General features: G+C 39.7%; 1 protein-coding gene and 1 long non-coding RNA gene across 2 annotated transcripts in view; one reads left to right on the top strand and one right to left on the bottom strand.

The window, feature by feature from the left end:
- Positions 1 to 25,772, bottom strand: part of adgrv1 (adhesion G protein-coupled receptor V1) — a 116,681-nt gene that overhangs the window by 40,058 nt on the left and 50,851 nt on the right. Inside the window, exons 83-88 of the mRNA XM_085475126.1 lie at positions 12,581 to 12,988; positions 11,909 to 12,081; positions 11,525 to 11,771; positions 11,211 to 11,350; positions 10,184 to 10,344; positions 9,945 to 10,045 (exon numbers count right to left, since the gene is read on the bottom strand). Coding sequence (XP_085331252.1) covers positions 9,945 to 10,045; positions 10,184 to 10,344; positions 11,211 to 11,350; positions 11,525 to 11,771; positions 11,909 to 12,081; positions 12,581 to 12,988 — 1,230 coding nt within the window. The remainder of the gene's footprint in view (positions 1 to 9,944; positions 10,046 to 10,183; positions 10,345 to 11,210; positions 11,351 to 11,524; positions 11,772 to 11,908; positions 12,082 to 12,580; positions 12,989 to 25,772) is intronic.
- LOC146696810 (uncharacterized) lies at positions 10,856 to 12,343 on the top strand. The gene is made up of 2 exons (XR_014923333.1): positions 10,856 to 11,073; positions 11,218 to 12,343. It is a non-coding gene; the product is annotated as an uncharacterized LOC146696810 (long non-coding RNA).

Below are 25,772 nucleotides of genomic sequence, written 5' to 3'. Positions count from 1 at the left end.
ATATACAGCTGGGCAGGTGCTATGATTTTATTGATGTTGAACTTGTTTTATCTTATTCTATTTATAAGGTTAGTTATTAGTTTCCAACCGTCCCGTAAAAAAACGGAATCGTCTCGTATTCAGAGAAAATATTGCGCGTTTCGTTTTGAGGTGAAAAGGAACACAGTTTGAAAAAGACACAAAGCTGGATTTATTCTGTGTCTTTGCTGCACAGCTGCCTCTTCTCCTGTCATTCTCTCCCCTCCCTCTCCTGTTTCTACTTCAATCATGAAACTGATCAATGATCAGCTAATCGGCTTTTCTCTCTTGTTTGTTTATCGCCCACTTTGCGATAACCAGCTGATGTCGCGCTTAAACAACAGCAGCACGTTTAAACTTGATCAGCTGTTGTAAAAATTTATTTAATATTAATTTATAGTATCAGTTGATGTTTGCTGGAGCCACAGCTGTAAACCTGCTGGTCATGATATCGGTTTGGTTATCTGGTGAGAGGGAAACATGAAGATGAAACCAGGAGATGTCGTTACTGAATTATCAGAGCTGAACAGGTGATGGAGAAACAGGTTTACCTTTTAGGTGACATGAATGAGTTGAAGGGAAGTTATGAACTGTTTCTGAGAGACAAATAACACCAGGATCCTTTTTTATGTAGCTGACAGCTGGTAACTGTGCAGGGGCGGGTCTAGCAAAGTTTTGCCAGGGGGGCAGGTAGGGCATTAAAAGGGAAAGGGGGCACAAAGAAATACTTTTCTTTCTTATGTCATTTAAAAACTTTGAATAAATAATTATCTGAATCTTACAACAAACGTTTTCATCTGATGTAAAAGGTATAGAAATCCATTATTGTACATAGTAATTTTTTTAGGGTCTCATCATAATTTCTTCAGAAGTAGCTAAGTACTGTATAGGATGCCAGTATTTTCCCACATTTTCTAGATACTGTACCAGTACTGTGTGTAAAATGCCATCAAAAAGTCAATTAAGTTTTATTCTTTCTCACCTGTCTTTCTGTCTCCTTTCACTTTTTAAAGGTTGCCATGTTAGAAAAAATATTTTGCTCTGCCATGCTGTTTATTGATGTGGTAAATGAATAGTTTATGAAAATATATCTAAATCTGTCATAAGTAATCAGTAATGGTCATGTCTCACCTCTAGTCTTCTCTGTCTTAATTTCAGGTTTTCACCTTGTGTTGTAGATAGTTCAGGAGGTTAACTCGACCAAGCAGTCTACTTTCGGGTACTGTTTAGAATACCAGAATAGGGAGGATGGTGTAGGTTTAAGTTTATTAGACTGATAAATATATACCAACAAGACAGTGTACATCACTGTTACAACGACGTTTGTTTGCATTCAAAGGATTTATGGTTTTTCCTATAATACCTGGTGGGCCGGTCTCTAGTCAAAATGCCCGGGCCGATTTTTTGCCCAGTCCAGCCCTGATTATACATAAATGGAAAAAACTTGGAACAGTGATGAAGCTTCCGAGGAATGACCGGCCGACCAAAATTACTCCAAGAGCACATCGACAACTTATCCAGGAGGTCAAAAAAGAACCCAGAACAACATCAAGCTTCTACATGTCTCGCTTAAAGTCAGAGTTCATGATTCATCAATAAGAAAGAGACTGGGCAACAATTGCAGCCATGGGAGAGTTCAAGACAAAAAACACTGCTGACCAAAAGAGATACAAAGGCTCGTCTTACATTTGCCAAAAACATCTTGATCATCCACATTTTTGGGGGAAAATATTCTGTGAACTGTCGAGACAAAAGCTGAACTTTTTGGAAGGTTTGAGTCACGTTGCATCTAGCATAAGAATAACATAGCATTTATATAACACATCCTACTAACAGTAAAATATAGTAGGTGGTAGAGTGGGAATGTTTTGCTGCCTCGGGACCTGGAAGACTTGTTGTGGTAAATCTAACCATGAATTCTGCTGTCTACCAAAACATCCTGAAGGAGAATTTCCGACTATCTGTTCATGAGCTCAAGCTGAACACTTGGGTTCTGCAGCAGGACAATGATCCCAAACAGACTTGCAAGTCCACCTCTGAAAGGCTTAAGAAAAAAAAAGACGAGTTCAGAGTGCCTTACTCAAACTTCTGACCTGAATCCAATTGAGATGCTGTGGCATGATCTTAAAAAGCCGGTTGATGCTCAAAAATTTTGCAAAGAAAATGCAGGAAAGAAAATAGACTGACGTCATTCATTTAAACAGGGCTGATTTTCATACTGTGGTGGCAGAAGGGAGATTTAGCCTGAGTGTTTCAGCGAACTGAGCCAGGGATAGAGAGTCCAATTATCACAAGTGGTTTATGTCTGAGAATCACTCACTCTTCTTTATCTGCAGTAGTGTGCTCGAACACAAACCCTAAGGAACAACATGTCAGCAGAAGTGTTGCATATCTGCTTAACCTGTGGGTTATTGTACAAGTGAGCTGAGCCTGTGTGCATTCTCATTACCTTGTGTTTAATTTGCTATTGTGGTAAAAATAAATGTTGTCTCCTGTGTGTACTCTGTACTCTTTCTTCAGGGTAATCCACAGCCTGCAGACTGTTTTGCTACATCTACATATACTGTCATTGTTTAAACTAATGAGTCACACCAGTTACACCCAGCCACCTTTAGAGGGTTAGAAAGAAGAGACAGAGACAGAGTGAAACAGCCTTTTGCTGGTAATGTCACAGCTCCAAGCAAAGGCTACCTGCTGCCAGAATGATAAAGGGGACAAAGAATAGAAGAAGGGACACTACTCAGTATTTTGTCACGTAAAAGCGGTGAAAGAAGGGGAAATCAGAGAAACAGAAAAAACAGATGAACATAAGGAAATGAAGGTAAGAGAAAGTCAGGCAGTTGGCTATTACTGTACAGTGTTGGCTCATTTTTCAGTAACAGGTAAGAGACATGGACACAATGAATAGTGAGCGTGTAGAAGAAAAATGCTGCTGACTTTAACAATAGATGGAACAAATTAAGATAAGAGGAGCTAGGGAAACAAAGGCACGAGGTGTTCGAGTAGAGTATCTCCCAAAAGGCCTTCCTTACCCCTCCACTGTTCTGTTACACACATACACACCGTGGCTCCTGCAACATGAGCATTTCCTGGAACCCATACACAAACGGTGACACAGGCCTCAGCTACTGACACTTATACCCTTAAATACCTTGTGTGCCATTTGCTCAACTCTGAGACAGTAATGCATTTAATAGGGACATGCTGTGTTTTAGCCTGCTATTGACTTTTTAATTCTTAGTTAGCGTATTGTCTGTCTTGTCTTAATGTTGGTTTAAAATGGAGCACTGTAACAAAAAATAATTTCCCCCAGGGATCAATAAAGTATTCTGATTCTGATTCTGATTCTGATTAATAACTGCATGAAACAATAACACCCTAAGATTTAGATAGAAACTGTACAAAATTTGAGACATTTGTCTGAGAGGGACAGGCTGGTAACCATTATGTTTTCTTGCTATTTTCCTTCTTTTGTGTTCTGATTTATAAACTCTTGTGGGTTTAAACACATAATAGGACAAGCTAGGCATGTACTCTGACGTCAACCAGAGAATCAGACCCTAAAAGACATTCAAAACCCCCCAATGTCTACTGATTCATGACGGGAACAGATACATTTCCTCAGGAAAAACAGAGTCTCAGAAAGACTCATGCTGATCTTATCTTCTGTACAAAACTACGTCTTTGACCACACATTTCATACGTCTCCCCTCCCTGAACACCTGAGAAACTGCATGCATTCGTTCAAACCCTACCCCACTCCTTCACCACATGCACATACACAGTGACGACAGACAGGAACTTTTAGGAATCTTGTCAGCAAGCACACAACTTCTGTATTCTCCTCAGAGATGGGAAATGACAGCAGTGGTTGTTGTGCAAGAGGAAAAAGAGTTGGCGTAGTGTTTATGTGTGTGTGACTTTGTGCATGTGGATACAAGGGCAGACTTCTGAATGCTGGATTTGGTCCCAGAGCTAACAGGAAATCCTTTATAACCAGAAGTAAGAGTCACCTAAACACCTCCCATGTACTGGAATAAAGCAATGGCAACACAGGGGTAAACACTTTACTGAATGTGTGTGGGAATGTCTGTCTGAGACGTGGCGGTGGGCTGTTTAATCCCAAAGGAAGAGTAATTTAATAGTATTTTTTATATATATATAATTTTTTTCCCGCATACAGAAACTGGATGTGTTCAAGCATGCCCACATTTCCATTCCATTGTGTTTTTGACAAGTAAATATATACATCCAATATAAGAATTTATATTATTATATTAAACAAAACTCTAATTTTTCATTTTAACTAACTATTTAAGAAGTACAGCATTGGTCCCCGTGTTCAGATGCTCATAAATAAGTGGACAACACCAAACAATCATTATGCTTTCATAACAGTGAGTATAAGAATTATTTTTAATATTTGGATTAAAACATTTGCAGTCAATCACTGCCTCAAGTCTAGAACCCATGGATATCATCACCTATTGTGTTTCCTCTCTTGAGATGTTCAGCCACCTTCAGTTGCGGTTTGTTTTTGGATCTTCAGTTATGTATTTATATTTATGTATTTAACTGGACAATAGGTTCTTATTTTATTGCTGACACTGTCGATTCTAAGATCTGCTTAGAAAGAATATACAATTGATCAGGAATAACCATGGAAACACATATATTTTCACATTCTATTGCACAGAATGTACTTCATAATTATATTATATTATATTCATTTAATTTTATTTTTGAAAGTCATTATCTATCATACTATCAGGATAAGACAACCTCCTAAACAAGTCTAACCATACGGTAACAGGTCTTTCTCCATTTCTTCCCCAACCCTATGATAATCTTTTCAAAATAAAATAAAGGAGCATATTCCAAAGCAAACAAAACCCTGAAAATTTCAATTTTCCTATTTAATGCCATTTAGTTTTCTTTTTCATTTTTCCATCTCTAAGCATCTAAGCAATATCTGTCAATGTAAAACAAAATAATTGTGCATATACGACCAGTACTTATGTAGCACACTGTTAAATTTACACTCAGACAAAAACAGATAGACAGGCCGACACACCTACAGCGGATGTGACAAATTTTTATTTTCTTCTCAGTCGGAGTCCTGACGCAGTGGCCTTGACAGTGGCCACTGCCTGTAGGTGTCTTATTACTGGCCCAGATCAGTTCCAACCTGTCTGACTATAAAACACCTTCAGCAAGATTTTGTGTCTGCAGTACTGCTGGATGAGTCCTCTTACTAAACCTATATATCTAAACGTATACAGTCTGAGCTTTATACATTTGAAAAAAAAATCCCAGAAGATTAAGAAACACATATTAGAACACACATTACTCAAGATGTGCTGCAATAGTTTGTAGAAATCTGATTGACATTTTCTTCTCCTTTAAGATGGTAAACATCACATCACACAATCTGGATATAATATCATAGTAAAGTTAAAAGTTTGTGCAATCTTCTCTTTCATCTCAGTCCTGTTTGCTTCATCATCTGCCTCTCTTGCTTGTACCAGCACTGCTGTCTTAGTTTTCATGGTGATTTAGCAATTAAATGTCCTACCTCTGGTGCCCTTGGGTCTTTGGCATTTTCTAACTAAATACTAAAGAGGTAAAAAGCACGACAGCAAAAATACTGAGACAGTAATGCAATTAAACTACACAAACTGAACCAGAAGGCTCCACTTTCTCATTTAAAAATGTATTTTTGTTATTTGGCGTCATTAAACCTAATAACCTCAGTTGTGCAAGGCAGTGCCCCTCAGGTAAGACAACACAGTACTTCCTGAATCTAGCTATATACTCACACAGACAGGTCCAGAAGTCTTATAAATACAATGCAAATACAATTTTATATAGTATATCATTGTCATATTATTAACACGCAAGCAGCTAATTACTATAATTTGTCTAAATTCTGGCTTTATTTGATAGTGTTACGCTCCCTCTAGTGGTCACTGTTGGGTGACATAAGTTCAAATTCAGTCTTAGATAATGGTGAAATGCAGCGAGTGTGCAATTAAGCATTTTTCTCTCAGTAAAGTCTAAAAAATATATCGTTGTGACTGTAAAATAAATTAATGCATTGACTATTAATGGTGGCTAGCACTGTTGCCTCACACATCAAGAAGGTCCAGAGTTCCACTCCACCATCTGGCCACCATCCGTGGCCTTTCTGTGTGGGGTTTGCATGTTCTCCCACAGTCCAAAGACATCAAAGTAGTGAGGTTAGGTTAACTGGTAATTCTAAATTGTCCATAGATGTGAATGTGTATCGTTATATGTGCTAGCCCTGCGTCAGATTGGCAACCTGTCCAGGGTGTACCTGCCTCTCGCCCTATGAAAGCTCAGATATTCTCTAGCGCCCCCCTGAGAAGGATAAGGTTAAGCGAAGAGAATGGATGATGGATGGATGGATAGATGGATGGTTCTTTTGTAAATTGTTTTCTTGATTTAAAAGATTTAAATATGTTTAAGAAACTATCCTGCTTGCTCATGCTAGGTTGTTTGTATAGTTACAGTAAAAGGAATAAAGAGTATATTTTTACATGTTTAACTAGACAAGCACATCTAAACAACCAACAGAGTTTCAGCCCCCAAAAATCTGTAAAGTAGAAAAATTAAACCCAATTAAAAATGATTGCTGCTAGCATTCATAAAGGAAACCGATCCAGTATTAAATATTTGTGAGGGAGAAAAGAATGGGACACTTAAACGAAACTAACCACTAACTGGTTCAGATAAGGGCTGATCATTCGTGCACGTTAAGTTGGAGTAAGCTTTGCCAATATTGCTCATATCCCCCTGAACTCAGGAATGAGGAATGTACATGAGGTGCCTTTCCTCCCTACTGTGTGCTTCAAATCCCTCCAAAACATTTATTTTGGAGAAGGGTTACAACTTTGATCTCACGTTTGCAACATACTATCTTTATTCTTCTTCTCTGGCCATTCTTTGGTATGATACCTTACTCACTTAATGATTACAAGCCACCGTGGCCCAGATGCAGCAAAACAGACTTTCTTCTTACAGCCCTTTAACTGTTTAGAAGTAATTAGGAGCTCCTTTATGGCCTCCCAGACTATTACACGCATCATTCTTATTGTGATCTTTGTTGTTTCAACTCTTGGGAGGGTAGCAATAGTTTTATATTTACTTGATTAGTACACAGTCTTTCTGACGGTATGTTGTAGGAGGTCGAAATCTTCAGAAATGGTTCTGCAAATCTTTTTAGTCTCAAGATAATCAATTAACATTTTTTCTGAAGTGCTTTCAAATCAAACCCATGATTAATTTTCTTGATTGTGTTATGAAGTTCAGACTGTCCAGAACATTCCAAAGATTTCCAAAGTCTAATATTTTTGACACATTTGGTTTACTTAGCTTTCTTTATCTTATTTTGTATCTTGTATCATAAAATAATAAAAAAGGTCAGTTGATATTTTAACTGATATTTATGTAGATATACAGAATATCTCAAAGGAGTCACAGACTTTTCTTCTGCAGCTGCTTTCTTCTACCGTGGCTGCTTATTTATTCATGTGATCAGTTGCATTTGAAACACATGGTTTAGTTGTTACAGTTTATTACACAATAAAGTTGAGAGAATTTTCACGGAGAATGTACAATTTATCTTTTAAATTAATACATACTTACTGAAGTGTACCTGTAATATTAAAAGAGGTAGATACCAAACAGGTTTTTATTTCTATTCTGGGCTTAAACTGTATATTTAAGTCAAGTATCAAGTCTTTATTTGGTCGCTCATGTTAGCTATCTGTCCAGTTTATACTGACTTGTCAGAGAAGCACTGAGAAGCACGAGTAAATCTGAATCTAATTACAACAGAGTATTTCATTTAATGAATGTGTTTCTTAGATTCATTCTCAGTGTGTACAGGAAAATTTCAGAAGTATGCTAAAAACCTTTGCCAAACAAGTAAAGAACACATTTAAAATCATGACTTTAAACAATGAAAATGATTACTTGCAAATCTTAAAAGATCAGCACAAGATTCTTTTGATACGCAGAGGATTAGAGAACAGTGGAATGGCCTTAAAATTGCCTGTGATAAGGAAAGCTAGATCCACCCAGTGCAACTGATTGGTCAGCAGATGGTAGTTTTATAAGCACTGGTCTGCTGCTAACTGCTACCTTGAAAAGCCAGGGTTGCCTCGCTAACCCCAAATCCTGCTTCGTCACTCAACTTACAGACTGTTTAAGAGAGGTGGAAGTATTATGTAAGTTCTCTTCAGTGTACGGTAGCAGATGCAGAGAGAAATTCATCAAACTGGCAGCTCTAATTTTCTCCACAGAGAGGGCAAACTCAGTGAATGATTACAGCCAACACAGATGGCATACCCTGCCTGCCAGAGGTGGTTGGAGTTGGATATGATCCTTCAAATCAGTGATGATGTGTGAGCTACAACCCACAAATATGGGAGACATTTGTGTTACTAATAACATTTGGCATCTATTCTGATATATATAAAAAGAAGAAAAACAGCACTGTCACTGTATCAGTGATAGCCACAGCTTGACCAGGAAAAGCTGACTATGAGCTTGCAAGAACAAAGCATCTCTCTCTTTCTTTAAATGACACGTTTGCAGAAGGATTAGATGAATGCAATTAACATTCTTGATTGACAGGTAGCATTTTTAACAAAAACAAACAGAAAAACAGAGTCCTCTTTGTGAATATGCAACATTTTCAAGACATTAAGTGGTAAATATTCTGACAGAACAGTTATAAAAAAGGACCCTCCTGGCAAATTGTTGAGGTAATTGATTTATGTCCAAATACATGTGTCATCCACTTTGTGGATAATTATTTAAAAATAAAAGAAAGAAAGAAAGAAAGAAATCAGACTGTCTAAAGAAATCTGCTCCAAGTGATTTATATAAGAAAAAGAGTTTTTTCAGCAAGCCACTTGACATACAAGCTAAACTGAATAAGTGAAGACAAGATGTGACTTGATCTAATTCAATTCAGCACATCCCACCCATCATTATCTCCGAAATACTTCCAGCACTAACAAAAGACCGCTTAAAGGCTACATTTTAACATCAGAACCTACAATCAGATAGGCCTTCAGCAAGCTTTTCACAGCTGGCTTTGACTAAAAGGCTAGAAAAATGCAAACATTTCGAATCCCTAGACCAAAGTTAGACACACGCACTATCGAGGAAGAAGGCATTATTATACAGTAACGTACAAACTAGGAAAGAGAACAGGGTGGAATTTTCCATCCAAAACCCTTTTAGGTTCAGGGGCTCTGCCTGGGCCATAAACGGGTCTACTCCGAGGTGGCTAGCCCCCAGGGACCTCTTTAGAAATGACTTGTGTTTGTCAACCAAAGAGAGGGGGACCAGTGGAAAATTACCAGTCCCGCACTCAGTCACGCAAGCACACATGCACACACACAAACACACACACTTGATCAGGACCACCTGTAGCCACATATCTACCTCGCTCAATGGTTATGTGACAGCTTGCGTTTTTAATGGGTGAGGGTGCGGGGGGCATGGTTGCGTTGTCAGGACGCACCAACCCGCAAACTACGCAAACGATGACACTGGATGATGTTCGCATCCATGCACATTTCCAAGAAAATATCCGCGACATGTCTAGCGTGCGACGTGTGACTGTGGGTGTGTGAGTGAGTGCACAGTGAGCAGCTTTAAAATGCTCTAAGCGAATGAATCCACGTATGAGTGCTGTGTTAATGTTTGCAACCCACATATATCTAATATGCTGGTCTACTGGAGCACAGAGAAATGGATGCCTCAACAACAATTCCCAGAGGTGCCCTGTCATGTACATTTGCACCTGATGCAAAGAGATGAGAATACCAAAGAAACTAATGCTGCATTCAGAGTTTAAAAGCAGAACAAGATCCAAACTAATGCTTTACCTGAGTTCCAAGGCAGCTCACCATCATGTGAGTGAGCAGTTTGGCAGCAAACATGGGGAAACGGGAGCACAGCACATGGGATATTATGGCCAATGCAAAGCCTGTAGACAGAGAAGTCAGCATTAATGATACTTAATTAAGTGATTTATTTGAATCCATTTATACAAGTGGGGATGTACATATGGAAACTCCACAAGGAGGGTAAAAAGATGAGAACTCAAGGGGAGAGTGTGTTGTACCTGAGATACAGATAAATCCTGAGGCAAAGAAGGCTTCATTGTAGGATGCAAGCTTTGCAAACTCAGCATGGGCTGCATAGATAGACAAGTGCGTGCATGCACACTCAACATAATTCCCACTTTCTTCCACAACCCTGCAGTATTGACCATTTGATGACCAGCTAAAGGGAAGACAAAAAGAGACAATAAGAGACGAGACACTACAACAGAATATAACAAAATACGAGCAAAGCAAATACAAAGAGCAATGAGTCTAACCATGCCCATGATTGTGTGCTTTTGTTCTCTGACATTTTGGCTTCTTTGAGTTTGTTTTATTATTATCTACAGTAACCTTTACTTTGCAAAGAATGTGTGAGACAAACCAGAGCATAACCATGTTTGTGTTAGATTCACTGTTACTGTGATTCTGACTCTCTCTCTCTCTCCATATTTTGCTCTCTCTTGGTATCACTTGCATAATAAATTTTGCTTCCTGGGGTACGTCCTCCAAGTAGCTGCTCTGTCCAAACCAAACCTGCCAAAAACACTGTGTTCCTGCCAAGTCCAATTTCAATCCCCAGGAATGTCCTCAACAAAGTAACTCAATGTGGGATGATTCAGCGTGCAGGAGACTGAATGTGTAGATATAAAGGAGAAAGATACGGCATCAGCCACAGAGAGGCCTTATTGAGAGGACAAACTAGGAACTCTGCCCTTTATTTAGCAAACTATTACCCAAAATAAGTATAAGGAAGACAAACAGAGGCCTTCTTTAGATGCTAATCAAGCCATGTGTAGTCTTAAATAAGGAAAGCAGTACACTGGTTGAGCTAAATTACGTCGAGTAAAAAATAAATTAGTAGGCAGACACTAGAACTAGAAAAAACCTCAGCAACTGATATTATCAGGTAACAAAAATAAATGGAAATATTTGTATATAAATAAAAATATACATCTTATATTTTTGTATATAATGTGCACGTTCTATTTTTAGTCTATCTGAGAAACAGTTAAGCTTGAATCTCATTTAATGTGTTTTTGTTACCTTCCAGTGGTCTGGTTCCAGAGAAGGCACTGAGACTGGCCTGGTTTAACCTGCTGACCGGGGCTGTGGATACGATACACCACCTCGTTGCCATCTTCCAGAGGTCGTGACCCTCTGCCCTGGAGACTGGCTGAGAATACCTACGTATAACCAGATACAACAGAAGACGGTTCAGTTGCAGAGCAGCCACCAGATTAATGGCTGCTTTATATCAGAGCCATACTGCCACCTGCTGTTTAAAAAAAGAAAAGGAGATTTTGACATTTTAACAATTGCTCATGATTTTTCAATGAAGTCAGTGTCCCAGCACCTACTTTCCCATTGAGAGCAGTAGCTGCATCACTGGTGCGAAACCAATGTTCATTTCTAAACTCGGTCAGCTGCATCCTGTTGAGGTTGCCGCAGTCCGCAGTTAAAACTGCTGGTACTGGCAGCAGAGTATTTGGGAGCTGGAAGAAGTCTGCATTACGGCCCCTGAACTTGTATCCATTAATTTCTGTGGGGTACCACTGGAAGGCAGAGATGTTCATATACGGACAAGTTTCCAGGACTGTAACCTTTCTGGAGAAAAATTTTACAAAGAAGAAATTGTAAATCCAAGCACGATTTAACATTAATTTGTGAGGTAATATTCATCTGTATTACAATAAGGTGTACCATGCAACTCTTCACTCATTTAGAACATTTAGGACACTCACATCTCACACTGACTATGTTTAAGGAGGGAGAATGCAAATCGCTCCGCCACCTCAGCAAGGTGGCTGACACCTCGAGTGTCGACTCGACTGGGATTGGCCAAGGCACACAACAGGTTATAGGTCAAATTCCGGCTGTTGTTCTGTAAAGGAGCTCTTTCTGCCTCTGCAAGCACCTGGCTCAGAAGACAGAAAGGATGAGAAAGACTGAGGAGCTCTGAGTAAACTTTAGTGCTGTTATTCACACATCCAAAGCACTCACCTGAGTTACTTTCTTTAGTTTGACCTTCAGGGTCATGCGCATTGTGTGTGCTCAGAATGCATTTTTCTCTGTAGTCCCTACTTCTTATTTACTCTTTCTAAACATGTCCCTGTATATTCTGTTTATTCTTTTGTGCAGCTGGTTAAGAAGATGCAATAAATAGATTCTAATTTCAACTTCATGATAGCAGCAACCTTATTAAGTGAGAACTAATGAATGACAGACTGGTCCACAGAGCTATCAAAGTAGCTCATGGGAGGCGATGTATGGTCTTTAACTAAGCTGACAGACACAAACAACTACACTGACTCACAGTCACATGCAATCACATAGATTATCCAATATTTTATACACTTATGCAGTAATTAAAAAAAACTTTTTTCTTGGTATAAAAACCAGATGATTGGGCTTACCTTCCCCAGACCTTCAAACACAGCGATCATCTGCTCATTATTGAGAGGTGGACTGACTTTATCTATTAGTCCCTGCAGCACCAGGTCCAATGTAGGAGTTTCAAGGGGTTGATGCAACTGGTCCAGTAAGACCCAGACAGCTTCACTTGCTGCATTTGACACCAGAGTCACATTAGCCAGGCCAAACTGGGAGTGTACTGTGGCACCTCCTGTTGGATTGTATAGTTCCACTTGGAAGCGCTTAGGTGTGGGTAAGGATGAGGCACGGTCAGGTGTTAGGTAAATCTCCAGTGATGTGTTACGTTTGCCCACATCAAAAGTCAGCTGGCCCTCCTGCTTAGGGAAGTCCATCCCTGCTTCAGCAGGCCAGATTATAAATGGACCCACCACCTCTTCTCTGGAAAGCTCCTAGAAGAAGAAAAAGAAATAAAAACATGCTAAACTCTGCTGGACTTAATTAAAGGAGCAAGTGAAGAATGGAGTTATATAACCACCATCATATTTAAAGAAATGTATAAAAGGTGACACAACATATAAAGTTTTCAGCTGAAAAGAATGAACAAATCATACATTAAACTTGTAAAGGCACAACTTCCATTTGGTATACAATGGTCTAAATGCAAATAAAGCCCAGTGAAGTTGCCCAAGTCATGATAATTAGGCTGAAAACAACCAAAATGTGAACCAAATGGGGACTGGGCTTTTATTATTCAGCAAACCTGGTGTCTCACAAAATGCTTTGAGAGATGAAAGCGGATGACCCAGCCGTGTGAGGTTTTTGATTTTTTTTAGAGTGCACTCAACAATCTTTCATCTTCACTTTCAAAAAGTACAAGCACCAGTAGATACTTTACGCCTTGGGGCTATGTGCAGATATCTTTAATCATAATCCCTCATAGAGAAGGAGGGCGATGATGAGATTAAAGAGGTGAGGAGAGGGGGAAAACTTTGGTCTCTGTCTGTGTACTTCATCAATAAACCATTACGTGTATTAAAATATATAAAAAGCATTCATGACAGACAAAATAAGAGGCAACAAAACAAAATGTATTTTTGTAGTTGGAAAAAAAAAGCTTAGATAAAAGCTCATAATAACAAACCCTTGCAGAAGACTGAAAAAAATTAATATAATAAGTCTTGGTGCTTAATTGCTCAAAATGGCTTAAATAATAAAAAATAGATCTGTACACTATGAGATGTCTATTAAAGCCAAGGTCTTAAAGTCAGCTTAACTGGTCCAGAAATAAACAGTTAAACATTTTTCTGGAGTTACGATTTCATTTCAGTAGGTAAATAGTGTAAAACATATTTGCTAATATAGGAAATATCTGTTACACAGAGTGGTGATAGCATGACACGTTCAAGGTAACAGTGAATGAGCAACAACTGGACTTAAATACATAAATAGCCCTTTTTGTACTAGAAGTCATAGTCATACATTTCATTCACACCCAAATGCATTGGGGACAATCGAAGGTTCAGTATCTTGCCCTTTGACGTGTGGACTGATAGCATTGGGGACTGAAGCACTGATTAGTACGCATAGCCACAGCTGCCCAACATAAATGATTCCATGTTGGTTAAAGACCAAACCAATCAGCTGCATATACACTGCAAAAACTCAAAATCTTATCAAGTATATTTGTCTTGTTTCTACTCAAAATTTCTCATCACACTTAAAATACGAGAAATCAGCTACAGAGTAACATTTCAGTGAGATATAGGAACTTGTGAAAAAGTCTTGAAAACATATTGTTTTATTTTATTGTTTTATTTTTTGTACCTTTTAACATTTCACAAAGTAAACTTGTTTTGTATTATGAACACGTTTTTGTTGGCTGGTTAGAGTTGCATGGATCGCAGATTTATCCGTTTTTTGTGAATATAAGCTGCTGACTGGTGAGCAGAATTTTCAGCTTGGTACGTTAGTGTTCATCGTCAGTTAATCATCAAACATATTTAGTGCTTATAACAAATATATTATGCTAAATAAAGACAGATTTTTCCACAATGTATATGATAGTAAGAGTTAGTAAACCTCTATTAAAGTCTCCCTCTGCAGTCTGTTGTTTCTTAGATTCAGCATTGAAACTGAATTTAAAACAAAACATAGATGACATTCTGTCGCCTCGGCAACCACCAAGATCTCACTGCCTACAGACATTCAGTAACTCTCATTGGATAATGTTAATAAATATCTTTCACTAAATATGAACGTTTTCTACCTGTCCTTGTTTAAATTATGAAAGAAGTTATTATGCCTGAGAATCTCTAGAATGTCGAATACTTTCCACTAAACAGTTGTCTTCTACTTTGGTTAGTTTTTTTAACAACCATTTAAAAAACATATTTTTCTTTAGTTTTATTTTTTACTGCAATTCCTGTAGAGTAGCTTTTATAGTGTTAATTCAGTATGTGCTACAAAATAAAAGCCTTTCCTTTACATTAGGTTTGTGGGCATTTTATTTTGAATTGTTCTAATCATGGCACTTCAAAGGAACAGCGCATCACAGGAACAGCCTGTGATGTCACAGTGCACATTCTACTGAAAAACCTATAAATAGGGGAGACATTCAACCAACTTCAGTGGATCTCGGATGGCAGAAACACAAAACAACCTGGTTGTTAAAACAAAGACAAGGCAGACGCAGAGAAACGCAGACGCAAACGCTGACGCATCTACAATGGCAGAAGCAAAAAAAGCCGCACAACCAAATACTGAAAAGTCTCCTGTGGCACAACCACCAAAGGAAACGGTTGTGAAACCAAAGAAACAACAAAAGCAAAAACAGAAAAGAGTGGCTGAAGAACCAAGAAGACCAATTACTCGGGCAAATGCCCGGGCGCTTCTTGAAGCTCAAAACACCACGGGTTATGGAGCAAACCCGAAAAATGAAGAAGTGCAAAAAAACACTGAAGCCACTCCTGAAAAAGAAAAGGCTGAATCCCTCCCCATTTCAAATGCAAAGGAGGAAATGGAGAGACAGGGAAATGGGAAGAACCACAGCAGACCAAACCCTGTGCCTAACGGAGGGACTTGGCAATATCAACCCAATCCCACATTTAGACCCCCGTTTAATCCCTGGCACGAGATTGCTGCTCTCAGACACCAACTGGAAGCCTCCCAATACCATCAGAACAACCTTTACGGTAAAATGGTAGGTGCAAACAAGAGGGCCTCTTATCACCAGCTTGAGGTGAACAAACTTCGTGAAGAAATTCACGAGAACAAGCGAAATTATGAGGAAACAATTAAAGACCTCATAGAGCAGCTGGAAGAGGCTTCTAGTAATAAGCCCAATGACATCAGTGAGACAGACACTCTCACAAATGACAATGAAGCTATTGTCATATTGGATGAGGTGATTGCTACCCTGCAGGACCAAATCAGCCACCCTACCACAGAGCAGTGTGTGGAGTCTGCCACTCCAACCACAGAGGCTTCACACACTGACTCTGTAGGACTGAAGTCCTCTAAGGAGGCTGAATTTGAGCTCAAATGTAGGATTCAGCAGGAGCAGATTGAGATGCTCCAGAAACAGCTCCTAGCAGCTCAAAATCAGCTTGAAGAGCAGGCTGTTAAACATAGGCAGGAGCAGGAGACACTCAACCTGGAAATCAGTGACCTGAAATCCCAGCTCTGCCCCAACAAGGCCCTTCATGATTTGAAGAAAGAATCTCCTGAGCGAGAGCTGAAAGAGGCCAAAGATTGCTCACTTAAAATCCCACAGCAGCACAAAGAACAAAAGTCCACTGCTGCAAATGAAATGCATAAATGTGAGCCTCTGAAAGAAAACGAGACTGGAGAACAGGAGAAGATGGAAAAAGAGGACTCACTGCCATCCACTGCAATGTCTCTGCAGGAGCCTCAGAAAGAAAAAGACACCACAGAACAACAGAAGATCGAAAAAGAAGAGTCAGCTGCATTTTCTGTACAGGGATCTTTGCAAAGTCTACGAGACAAACCGAAAATGCTCAATGTCAAGGTGGCTGAACTCGAGAATGAAGTTAAGAGCCTGCCAGAGATTCCGCCAAGTAAGAAGAAGAAGAACAAGAAGAAGCGGAACTGTGTGCGTCCCCAATTTCACATAATTGGTGTCAACATCAAGTCCTAAAAATCATATTTATATACAACTAAATTGTCAGTGAACATTTGAACCCCTCTCGGTCGAGACAGAAGGCCACCCCTTCCTGAGCCCGGTTCTGTCAGAGGTTTCTTCCCATTAAGAGGGAGTTTTTCCTCTCCACTGTCGCCAAGTGCTTGCTCATAGGGGATTTGGGGGCTTTTTTTTTTTTTTTTTTTTTTTTTTACACCAACCACTGGTAAGTTCACTGACATCAAATTTAAGACTCAGCAAATATGGAAATGGATCATCCGTCATCAAGTGAGGAATCATCCATTTAAAACATGTTTGCTGAGTCATATTTAGTTGTATATAAATATGATTTCTGTCACACTCAGGCCAATCACAGACTAATTTGGACAATTGGTAAAAAATAAATAAATTGAAAAAATTGAAAAAAAGTAGTTGTGTCATTGTTTCGTGTAGATTTCAAATAACATGCCATTTTATGTCAACGTATTTGTTACATTTGTAGTGCTCGTGGTTTTATATTCTTATGATCCTGTTTGTTTGATGAGTATATCCTTCTTCCTTACTTCACATATTTACTGCTGCTTGGCTAGCTTTAGTCATGCTAGCATCAGCACGGGTAGAAACAGATACACATCAGAGACATCACATGTAGCTTGTGTTTATGTTCAGAGTGACATCTGATTTAAAAGCAGGCAGCAAAGCACTGAGCAGCATATCAGTCAGCACAGAAAGCAAATGCCATAAATGTCATCAATTAGGCTGGAATAGTTTGTTGTTTGTCTTCTATTGTAAGTGCTTTACATTTCAGCATGACATCCTGTATGTGTCCTAGGCAGTAGGGCTGGGCAATATTATACCGTTCACGGTAATACCGGTATAATGTTAGGCAACGATAGGAAAATTAAATATCGCGATAGAATATGAGTAAAACGCGCATGCGCAGTGCCTTTGTTTTCATACGCACATGTAGGGCTGGGCGATATGACCCAAAATTCATATCTCGATATTTTTTACCTGGACGGCGATATAAGATATATATCTCGATTTTTTTTTTTAAAGCCATGAAGTAAGAACAAAAAGAGAGTTCTTAGTCAAAGCTGTGTCCCAGATGTCACACAGGCACTTTTATTAACAAAGAGCATAGATGTACATAAGATTTACTCAAAAATAAATTATGAGCATTTATTAAATAATAATGCTCCATAAATAAAAGAAAACAATGTTGTTTTTGTGCATAACAAAAAGCTCACAATTGTGCAGTCAAAATGTAAACTAAAAGACGCTGAGTAACAAAGACAGATTTCACAGCTGCTCTGTTCCCAACTTCTACTGTGTGACTGACAGTCTTGAGTTTGAAATCCTCTTCGTAACCACGTCTCTTAACAGGTGCCATTTATGGTCCTTATACACAGTAGGGTAATATTACGTTGAAGCACAGTACGTATCACTCCGCGAAGCTCCTCGGTAGCCGTAATGCTCTGACAATCCATCAAGCGGTGCAGCACCGTAGCTTACCAAAGTCGTACTAAAATATTTTTGACAGATTGCTGAGCGCTGTGTACCACATAAAATCGGTTAGTGGCCATCAAGCACAACCAGAATTCATACATAAGGCGCGCTGTCAACTTTTGAGAAAATGCAAGGATTTTAGGCGTTAGCGTGGTTAGCTCGTTAGCGTGGTTAGCTAGCTAACACGTTGACGGCGTCCAGCCCCACGCACGGGGCGATGTGCAGTAACTCGTTAACGGAGATTTGCCGTGTCCATCTTGTCGCTTCCTGCAGGTGAAGCGATGGGGGAGGAGGGGGAGCTGTGTTTATTGAAGGAGGGGCGAGGCCGAGTAACGTTGCGTAAAGACAAAAGTGGACGAAAGAGAGGCAAACTTGCGGCTCCACAAGTATAATTATAACGTAACATAGACTATATCGATATAAAGGATATTGTCACATCTTATATCTCGTATAAAAATATATCGATATTTTTTAAAAACTCGATATATCGCCCAGGCCTACGCACATGGCCGATTGTTGAGTGAAACAGATGAACCAGAATTGGTTTGTAAAAATGGTGCAACTTCAGTGATGTGGAACTGGTTTGGTGTTTGTCCGTCAGATACACGACAAAGCACATTTTTTTGCAGAACATGCAAGCGGCCGTCGTTATTGTCGTATTTGTCGGACTAAGATGCTCTTAAATCTGGGAGTAATCTGGGTTCTAAACTCCGTATGCGTCAGGTCAAACGAACACTGCAGCATCACCGAGAGTTAAAAACTGTCTAAATTCTTTCATATTTAATAAAACGATCAGCATTGCTGCTTTACCAGGTGTAACTATGAAGTTTAACTTCCAAGCATCCATGAAAACAAAATTTATTACATTTAACGGAGTTAGAAGTTAGCGGGAAGCTAGCGGAAGTTAGCTCGCTAGTTTCGCTAGTTACTTAAGCATGATATTGCATGTTCTGACTGAGAGATTTCTGAAAAAATTCAAACGTACAGCTAGGGTTGCCAACTCCCTGAAAAATAAATAAGGGACACCTCGTGGCCAGGGCCAAGCGACCCAGTTGTCTTCACCCTTCCCAGTGTGGTGAATTTTCTAGCTCTTTTTTTGTGTGTGAAATTATTTTTTTAACCATTTGACTTGAATTTGATTTAAGTAGATGTGTATTCTTTGTGATATGAACACATGTGAAACAAATGATCATTTAGCCATTTATTTTTAGCTCAAAATGACAACATTAACACAATAAAACAGGTCTCCTTCTTAAACAGAAGCCTGTCATGCTTAACTTTTGAGAATATAAGTAAATCTTTCTTTAAAAGAACTCTGTCCTGCTTAACTTAAAATAATAGAAAACAATAGAAAGAAAAACATTCTTGTAACAGTGCACATTTAGTGCATTTAGTACAATTGGCTTAATGCTAATCAGCTGCTCCTGTTTGTAAACCCGCTTGTTCCCATGATTACGCATCTTAACTCATCATCATTATTCATCTATGTATTACTTTTATGTATTAGTCATCTATTTGTTGTAATCATCTATCCTTACAGTTGTTTATTACACAAAATAAATTATATTATCACACTTCTGGCCACATAGCACTGATATTCACTGCACATGCCCATATTAACTTTTTCCAGCCAGGTGTTTTCCTTTTCCCATTTTTCCCTTTCTCTGAACAAACATTGCTGCTCTAATGCTGGGCTTACACTGTGCGGTTTTAGGCCCATTTTGAGCCGATTTTTGAGTGATCGGACCGATTTTGGCCTTCATCGTGCATCGTGTAGTATACGTGGGGTAACGAGAAGTGATTAACACCTCACGACCAACTCCCGATCATCAATCGCTCGTGAGGGTCTCACCACAGCCGCTCACACTGCTCGCGCGCAAACACGTAAACGTTGGTGTAAAAGATGGAGCAGCACGGCTGTGCAGCGTGTGATCTGGACACAAGCGATGGAGGCACACAACCGTGAAAATAGTTGGATTTACATTGCTGCTCAGTCACAGCTGCCCGATCAATGTTTTTCATTAGCAATTTAGCAAAGTTGATGGTGGTGGTGTGTGTGTCTGTGTGAGTGTAATGCTGGGCTTACACTGTGCGATTTTTGGCCCATTTTGAGCCGATTTTTGAGTTGTGCGACCGTTTTGGCGATCGGCCCGATTTTGGCCTTCATCGTGCGTCGTGTAGTATACGTGGGGTCAGGGACGTGCAGAGAGGTTTAAAGGGGCGGGTGCTCAAAGTTAAAAAGGGGCACATTGAACCAGGCTGAATAACAACAACACACATTCATCAAGAATCTAATATGGGAAGGGCGGGGCTGTGTTGATCTGAGACTGTAGACATTAAAAAGTCCACAGGAGAGATGGTAGCTGATTAAACAAGTGTCATGAGATAATAACAAAATGCAAAGATTGGTGACAGCGCTTGGAACCATAAGGCAACAAAAAACTGTGACATAAACTCGGCTCTGCCTGTGAATCACTCTTTGCTTCTCTTCTTCCTTCCTTCCCATCATTTCATATATCACTCTCCACTTGCTGTCCATCTGAGAACAAGGCACAACTTGCTATTGCAATAAACTATAATCTAATTATCCACACCTAACAACTCTTGCACTTAATCTATAATAAAATGATGACAGAAAAATGTTATAGCACTGCCTTTAGTAGCCTCATACAGCGCCTACTGTTTCCTCCTCATGTCCTTACCAGCCATGTCTGCACAATGTTATATCATGAGTAATATTTTTTTAAATCCAGCTAAATAAAACACACACATGCACACACAGTGACATTTTAGACCTTCTTCAGAATACTGTATATACTATGGGCATCATGGTGCTGATCCAGAATCCTTACATTATTATTCATTACTAGAGCTACAATAATAAAGCAATGAGGAGGGGGAAGTAATAAATATGAAATAATGTATTTATGATGATTCCATTTGTTTCACTATCCACTCTGTGCAGGGCAAAGCTTATTACATGTTTAAACTGTAGAGATACAATCATTTTACTGCTGTAAAATCCAACTTTTGTCTTATTTAAAATATAAATCTAATATAATCTGCTTCTTAATGTATGTTTTTTAAAATACAGCTTGTGTTTTTTAATATATTATAATTATAATAATTATTATGTGGACATGCATATTAGATCGTTTTTTAGTGAAATATAATCCCTCCAGAAAGGCAGGAAATGCCCAGAAACTTACTTTAAAACTAAATATGTTCTAAATACTTTAAAACTAAATATGTTCTAAATACTTTAAAACTAAATATGTTCCCTAAAACGGTGACAGAGCTACAGACCCATGACAGCCTTACACAGGTAGCCAGCAGCTATGACCAGCACTACTTGTGCAGTTAATAAAAGGACAGGTAATGTTTGTCGCGCTGTTGCACACACAGCACGCTCGTTTGTTTCAGTTCGTCAGTTGCAACAAGACAACTTACCAACGTGTACGTAATAAGCTAATACTCCTGTGTGCTACACACTACAGTGTACGCTGTACACCTACTTACTGGTTGTGTCGCATCAGTCTGTGTCTCTGAGTTAACTTGTGTTTCTCCTACAGCTCCGGACCGCAAAAAATGCGCGTGCTCTTTGTGAGCTCGTTCCCGGCTCGTAACCAGCGCGTTCTGCCGTCGAGGGCGATCATTGGTTAATAGTGATCATGTGACTGATGCAAGCCAGATCCTTTTATTTAGCAAAACTGTGATTAATAGTTAAATATTATTGTTGAGGGGCACAGACAGGACTCCGCACGCACACACACATAAAAAAATAAATAAAATTTTTTTAAAAGTTGCCTCAACAAAAGGGCACTTTGGGCACTCATCAGGAAAGGGGCGGGTGCTCAAGCCCCTCTAGCCCCCCCCCCCTCTGCACGTCCCTGCGTGGGGTAACGAGACGCGATTAACACCTCACGACCAGCTCCCGATCATCAATCGCTTGGTCGGGAGGGTGTCACCGCAGTTTGTCACACTGCTCACGCGCAAACACAAATGTCGGCGAAAAAGACGCCGCAACACGGCAGTGCAGCGTGTGATCTGGACACAAGCGATGGAGGTACAACTTGTAGAACTTTGGAAAGCTCATCCGAGCCTTTTCGATGTGGCCTCAGAAATTATCACGACACAACAACCGTGAAAATAGTTGGATCTACACTGCTGCTCAATCACAGCTGCCCGATCAATGTTTTTCATTAGCAATTTAGCAAAGTTGATGGTGGTGGTGTGCGTGTCTGTGTGAGTGAAAGACGGAGAGAGAGAGCGCGACAGATTTTCTGTTATAACCTTCATTTTATGGAGGCACAGTGTGAGCTCTCAGGTCGCATCAGAGCATCGGGCGGTATAGTGTGAGACCTGCATCGTGACCTACCAACTTCTAACCCCTGCGAGTCAATCGTGCAGTTTGAGCAGGAGCTGAATAACGTGACTGAAAAAATCGCACAGTGTTTGCCCAGCTTTAGGTGTACTGTCGTCCGAGACTTGTACCGCAGTGTCGGCGTTTGTTTCCCTGTTGGCCATGCTTCTTGTTGTGGTCATCTGTTGTCTTCCGGTATTTTCTCCGTAAGCGACCTTTCCTTGACCAATGAGATGAGCGGTAATCTGAATTGTCATAGTAAGTGTGCTGTCAGCTCATTGGTCACAAAGCAGGAGAGGGGCTGGGAATTATGTTTTCAAACAAAGCGTTAATTCCATTAAAAGTTATAGACTACTTTTGATTCTCACTGTATTACGGGACAAAGTGCGTCCCTTATTAGCTCAATACGGGACGTGTACTTTTGTTTCGAAATACGGGACGATTCCGTATTTTAAGGGACGGTTGGCAACCCTACGTACAGCTCTGCTATCACTTCCAACATAAATGAAGACAGGAAACTAAACAGCAGTGACGTTTGTAGGGTTACTGAAGTTGGGCTAGCTGATATATAATGATGTGCTACGTGATCGCTAGCGACACAGCTATGTTAGCATAACATAAACAGTGAAGCTGGAGGACGAACACTAACACTTTTCCACTTATAAAAGTTAACGTTAAGGTTCCTGATAGATAGAGACAAATGCAATCGCATGGCAGGATGCTGTAAACGGACCAAACTTCAGTCAGGAGAACAACTGAGATAATCCATCCACAATACAAGGTTAGTTATTAATATACTGCAACAACATGGGAATAGAGCAGCTGCCAGAGAATTCAACATTAATGAATCAATGGTACAGAAGTGGAGGAAGCAAGAAGAATGAGTTTAATAAAGTTTGATTTATTTGACTGATTTGTTTCACTTAATGTGCCTTATAATCCTGTGCACCTTATGGTCCGAAAAATACATACTGCACACTGCAGTTTAATGTTGCAAAGCACCTCTTTTTAACTTCAGTGGATATTATACATGGTTATGCTCAGGATATGTCAGCCCATTTCTACTGGAAATGCCTTTTGGTTAAACTTTCAGCAAGGAATTTGCATTTGCACTGTTACATTTTTATAAAGCTTTAATGTACATAAAAACCAGCTTCTTGTTTAAGTGAAAATAAATGGAAGGTTGCCTTTTTGCGCTAGTAATATTGTGGAGTTGTATTTTGTCTCGCATCAATTATATCGTCACTTATATCGTTATCGCAAATTTTCAAATATATATCGTGATAAATATTTTTGGCCATATCGCCCTGCTCTACTAGGCAGTATCGTTAGAAGACATAGCATACATTTTCACTGCTATGCAGATGACACCCAGCTCTATCTGTCCATGAAGCCAGATAACACACACCAATTAGTTAAACTGCAGAAATGTCTTAAAGACATAAAGACCTGGATGGCCGCTAACTTTCTGCTTCTTAATTCAGATAAAACTGAGGTTATTGTACTCGGCCCTGAAAATCTTAGAAATATGGTATCTAACCAGATTCTTACTCTGGATGGCGTTACCTTGGCCTCCAGTAACGCTGTGAGGAACCTTGGAGTCATTTTCGACCAGGATATGTCCTTCAACGCACATATTAAACAAATATGTAAGACTGCGTTCTTCCATTTGTGCAACATCTCTAAAATTAGAAATATCCTGTCTCAGAGTGATGCTGAAAAACTAGTTCATGCATTTATTACTTCAAGGCTGGACTACTGTAATTCATTATTATCAGGATGTCCAAAAAACTCGCTGAAAAGCCTTCAGCTAATCCAAAATGCTGCAGCAAGACTACTGACAGGGACTAGAAAGAGAGAGCAGATTTCTCCTGTTTTGGCTTCCCTTCATTGGCTTCCTGTTAAATCCAGAATTGAATTCAAAATCCTGCTCCTCACATACAAGGTCTTAAATAATCAGGCCCCATCTTATCTTAATGACCTTGTAGTACCATATCACCCTATTAGAGCACTTCGCTCTCGCTCTGCAGGCCTACTTGTTGTTTCTAGAGCAGGGCTCGCAAAATCGCTAGCCCGACGTCCCAGGGCTAGCGATTTTTCCAGTCGGGCTACCAAAATCTATCTCAGCCCTGCCCGTCGGGCTATCATAGGTAGGAAAAATATATGTCAATGCTTTTGCATTCTTTCGGCAATGTAGTTGGGTAATTATGTCATTGGCATCGGTGAGCCACTGTCAATATGTCACATACTGAAATCGCGTTTGAATTTGCGCTTGTTTTTTGCTTCACTTTGCAATCGCGCGAACTGCGCATAGAGAGCGACAGTACTGATTGGTGAGTGACGATAATTTGCGCACCAATTCCTCTGACATCGTCTTATCAATCGTTAGCTTACTATGCAAACATGACAAGTGAAATCTCCCGCAGCAAGCTTAAACATGTGAGAGGTTGATTGAGCAGAGAATCGCTGACAACGTGAGTGCGTGTGTAAAAGCAGCAGGATATATATTTTAGTTCAGCCAAATAAGACAGGTCAGGGTGAAGAAGTGACAGCCAAAGAAAAGCTTACCACAAAACGGAAAAGAACAAAAGGAAAGTGCAGCTTTATGGTTTCATGGACAAAAGAATTTCTGTGGCTGCAATATGACAAGCTAAATAACCAGGGCTGCACATAAGTGGTCCGCAGGTGCGCATTCACTGTCAAAATAAAAAACGCGCACAAGATAAGAAGTTGCAACGCGTGTTTGCGTACATAAGATTTTCTGGAGGAGGACAGACATTTGTTTAGAACGCTTAAAGATGTCGAAGAAGCTCCTTTAATAAGCAATTACTTTGGTGTTCCTCCACCTCCAAAGAAATGTCAGAAGGAGTCCGAACCACAAAAGAAGCGCGTGTTCTCGGAAAAGTGGTCGCAGGAGGTGAGCTGGCTTCAAACAAATGATGAACGCACAGAGATGTGGTGCACAATGTGCCGTGAAAATCCCACTCTAGCGGACAAAAACAGTGCCTTTTATATGGACGCAAACGCGTGTTGCAACTTCTTATCTGGTGCGCGTCTTTTATTTTGACAGCGAATGCGCACCTGCGGACCACTTATGTGCACCTGTGTAAATAACATAATGTTCTGCCGGGTGTGTTGTTGGTTTTCCCTCGATTTCTGAGTCGACAAGCGTCTTTGTTACTGGGACCAGTAATTTTAAGAAAGGCCCCCATTAGAAGCCATG

This window comes from Copadichromis virginalis, linkage group LG12 (genome assembly GCF_057382275.1).
Source record: "Copadichromis virginalis isolate Kocher_CV1m ecotype Utaka linkage group LG12, C_Virginalis_male_GT1.1, whole genome shotgun sequence".
NCBI lineage: Eukaryota > Metazoa > Chordata > Actinopteri > Cichliformes > Cichlidae > Copadichromis > Copadichromis virginalis.
This window is presented reverse-complemented; position numbering and strand designations above follow the sequence as displayed.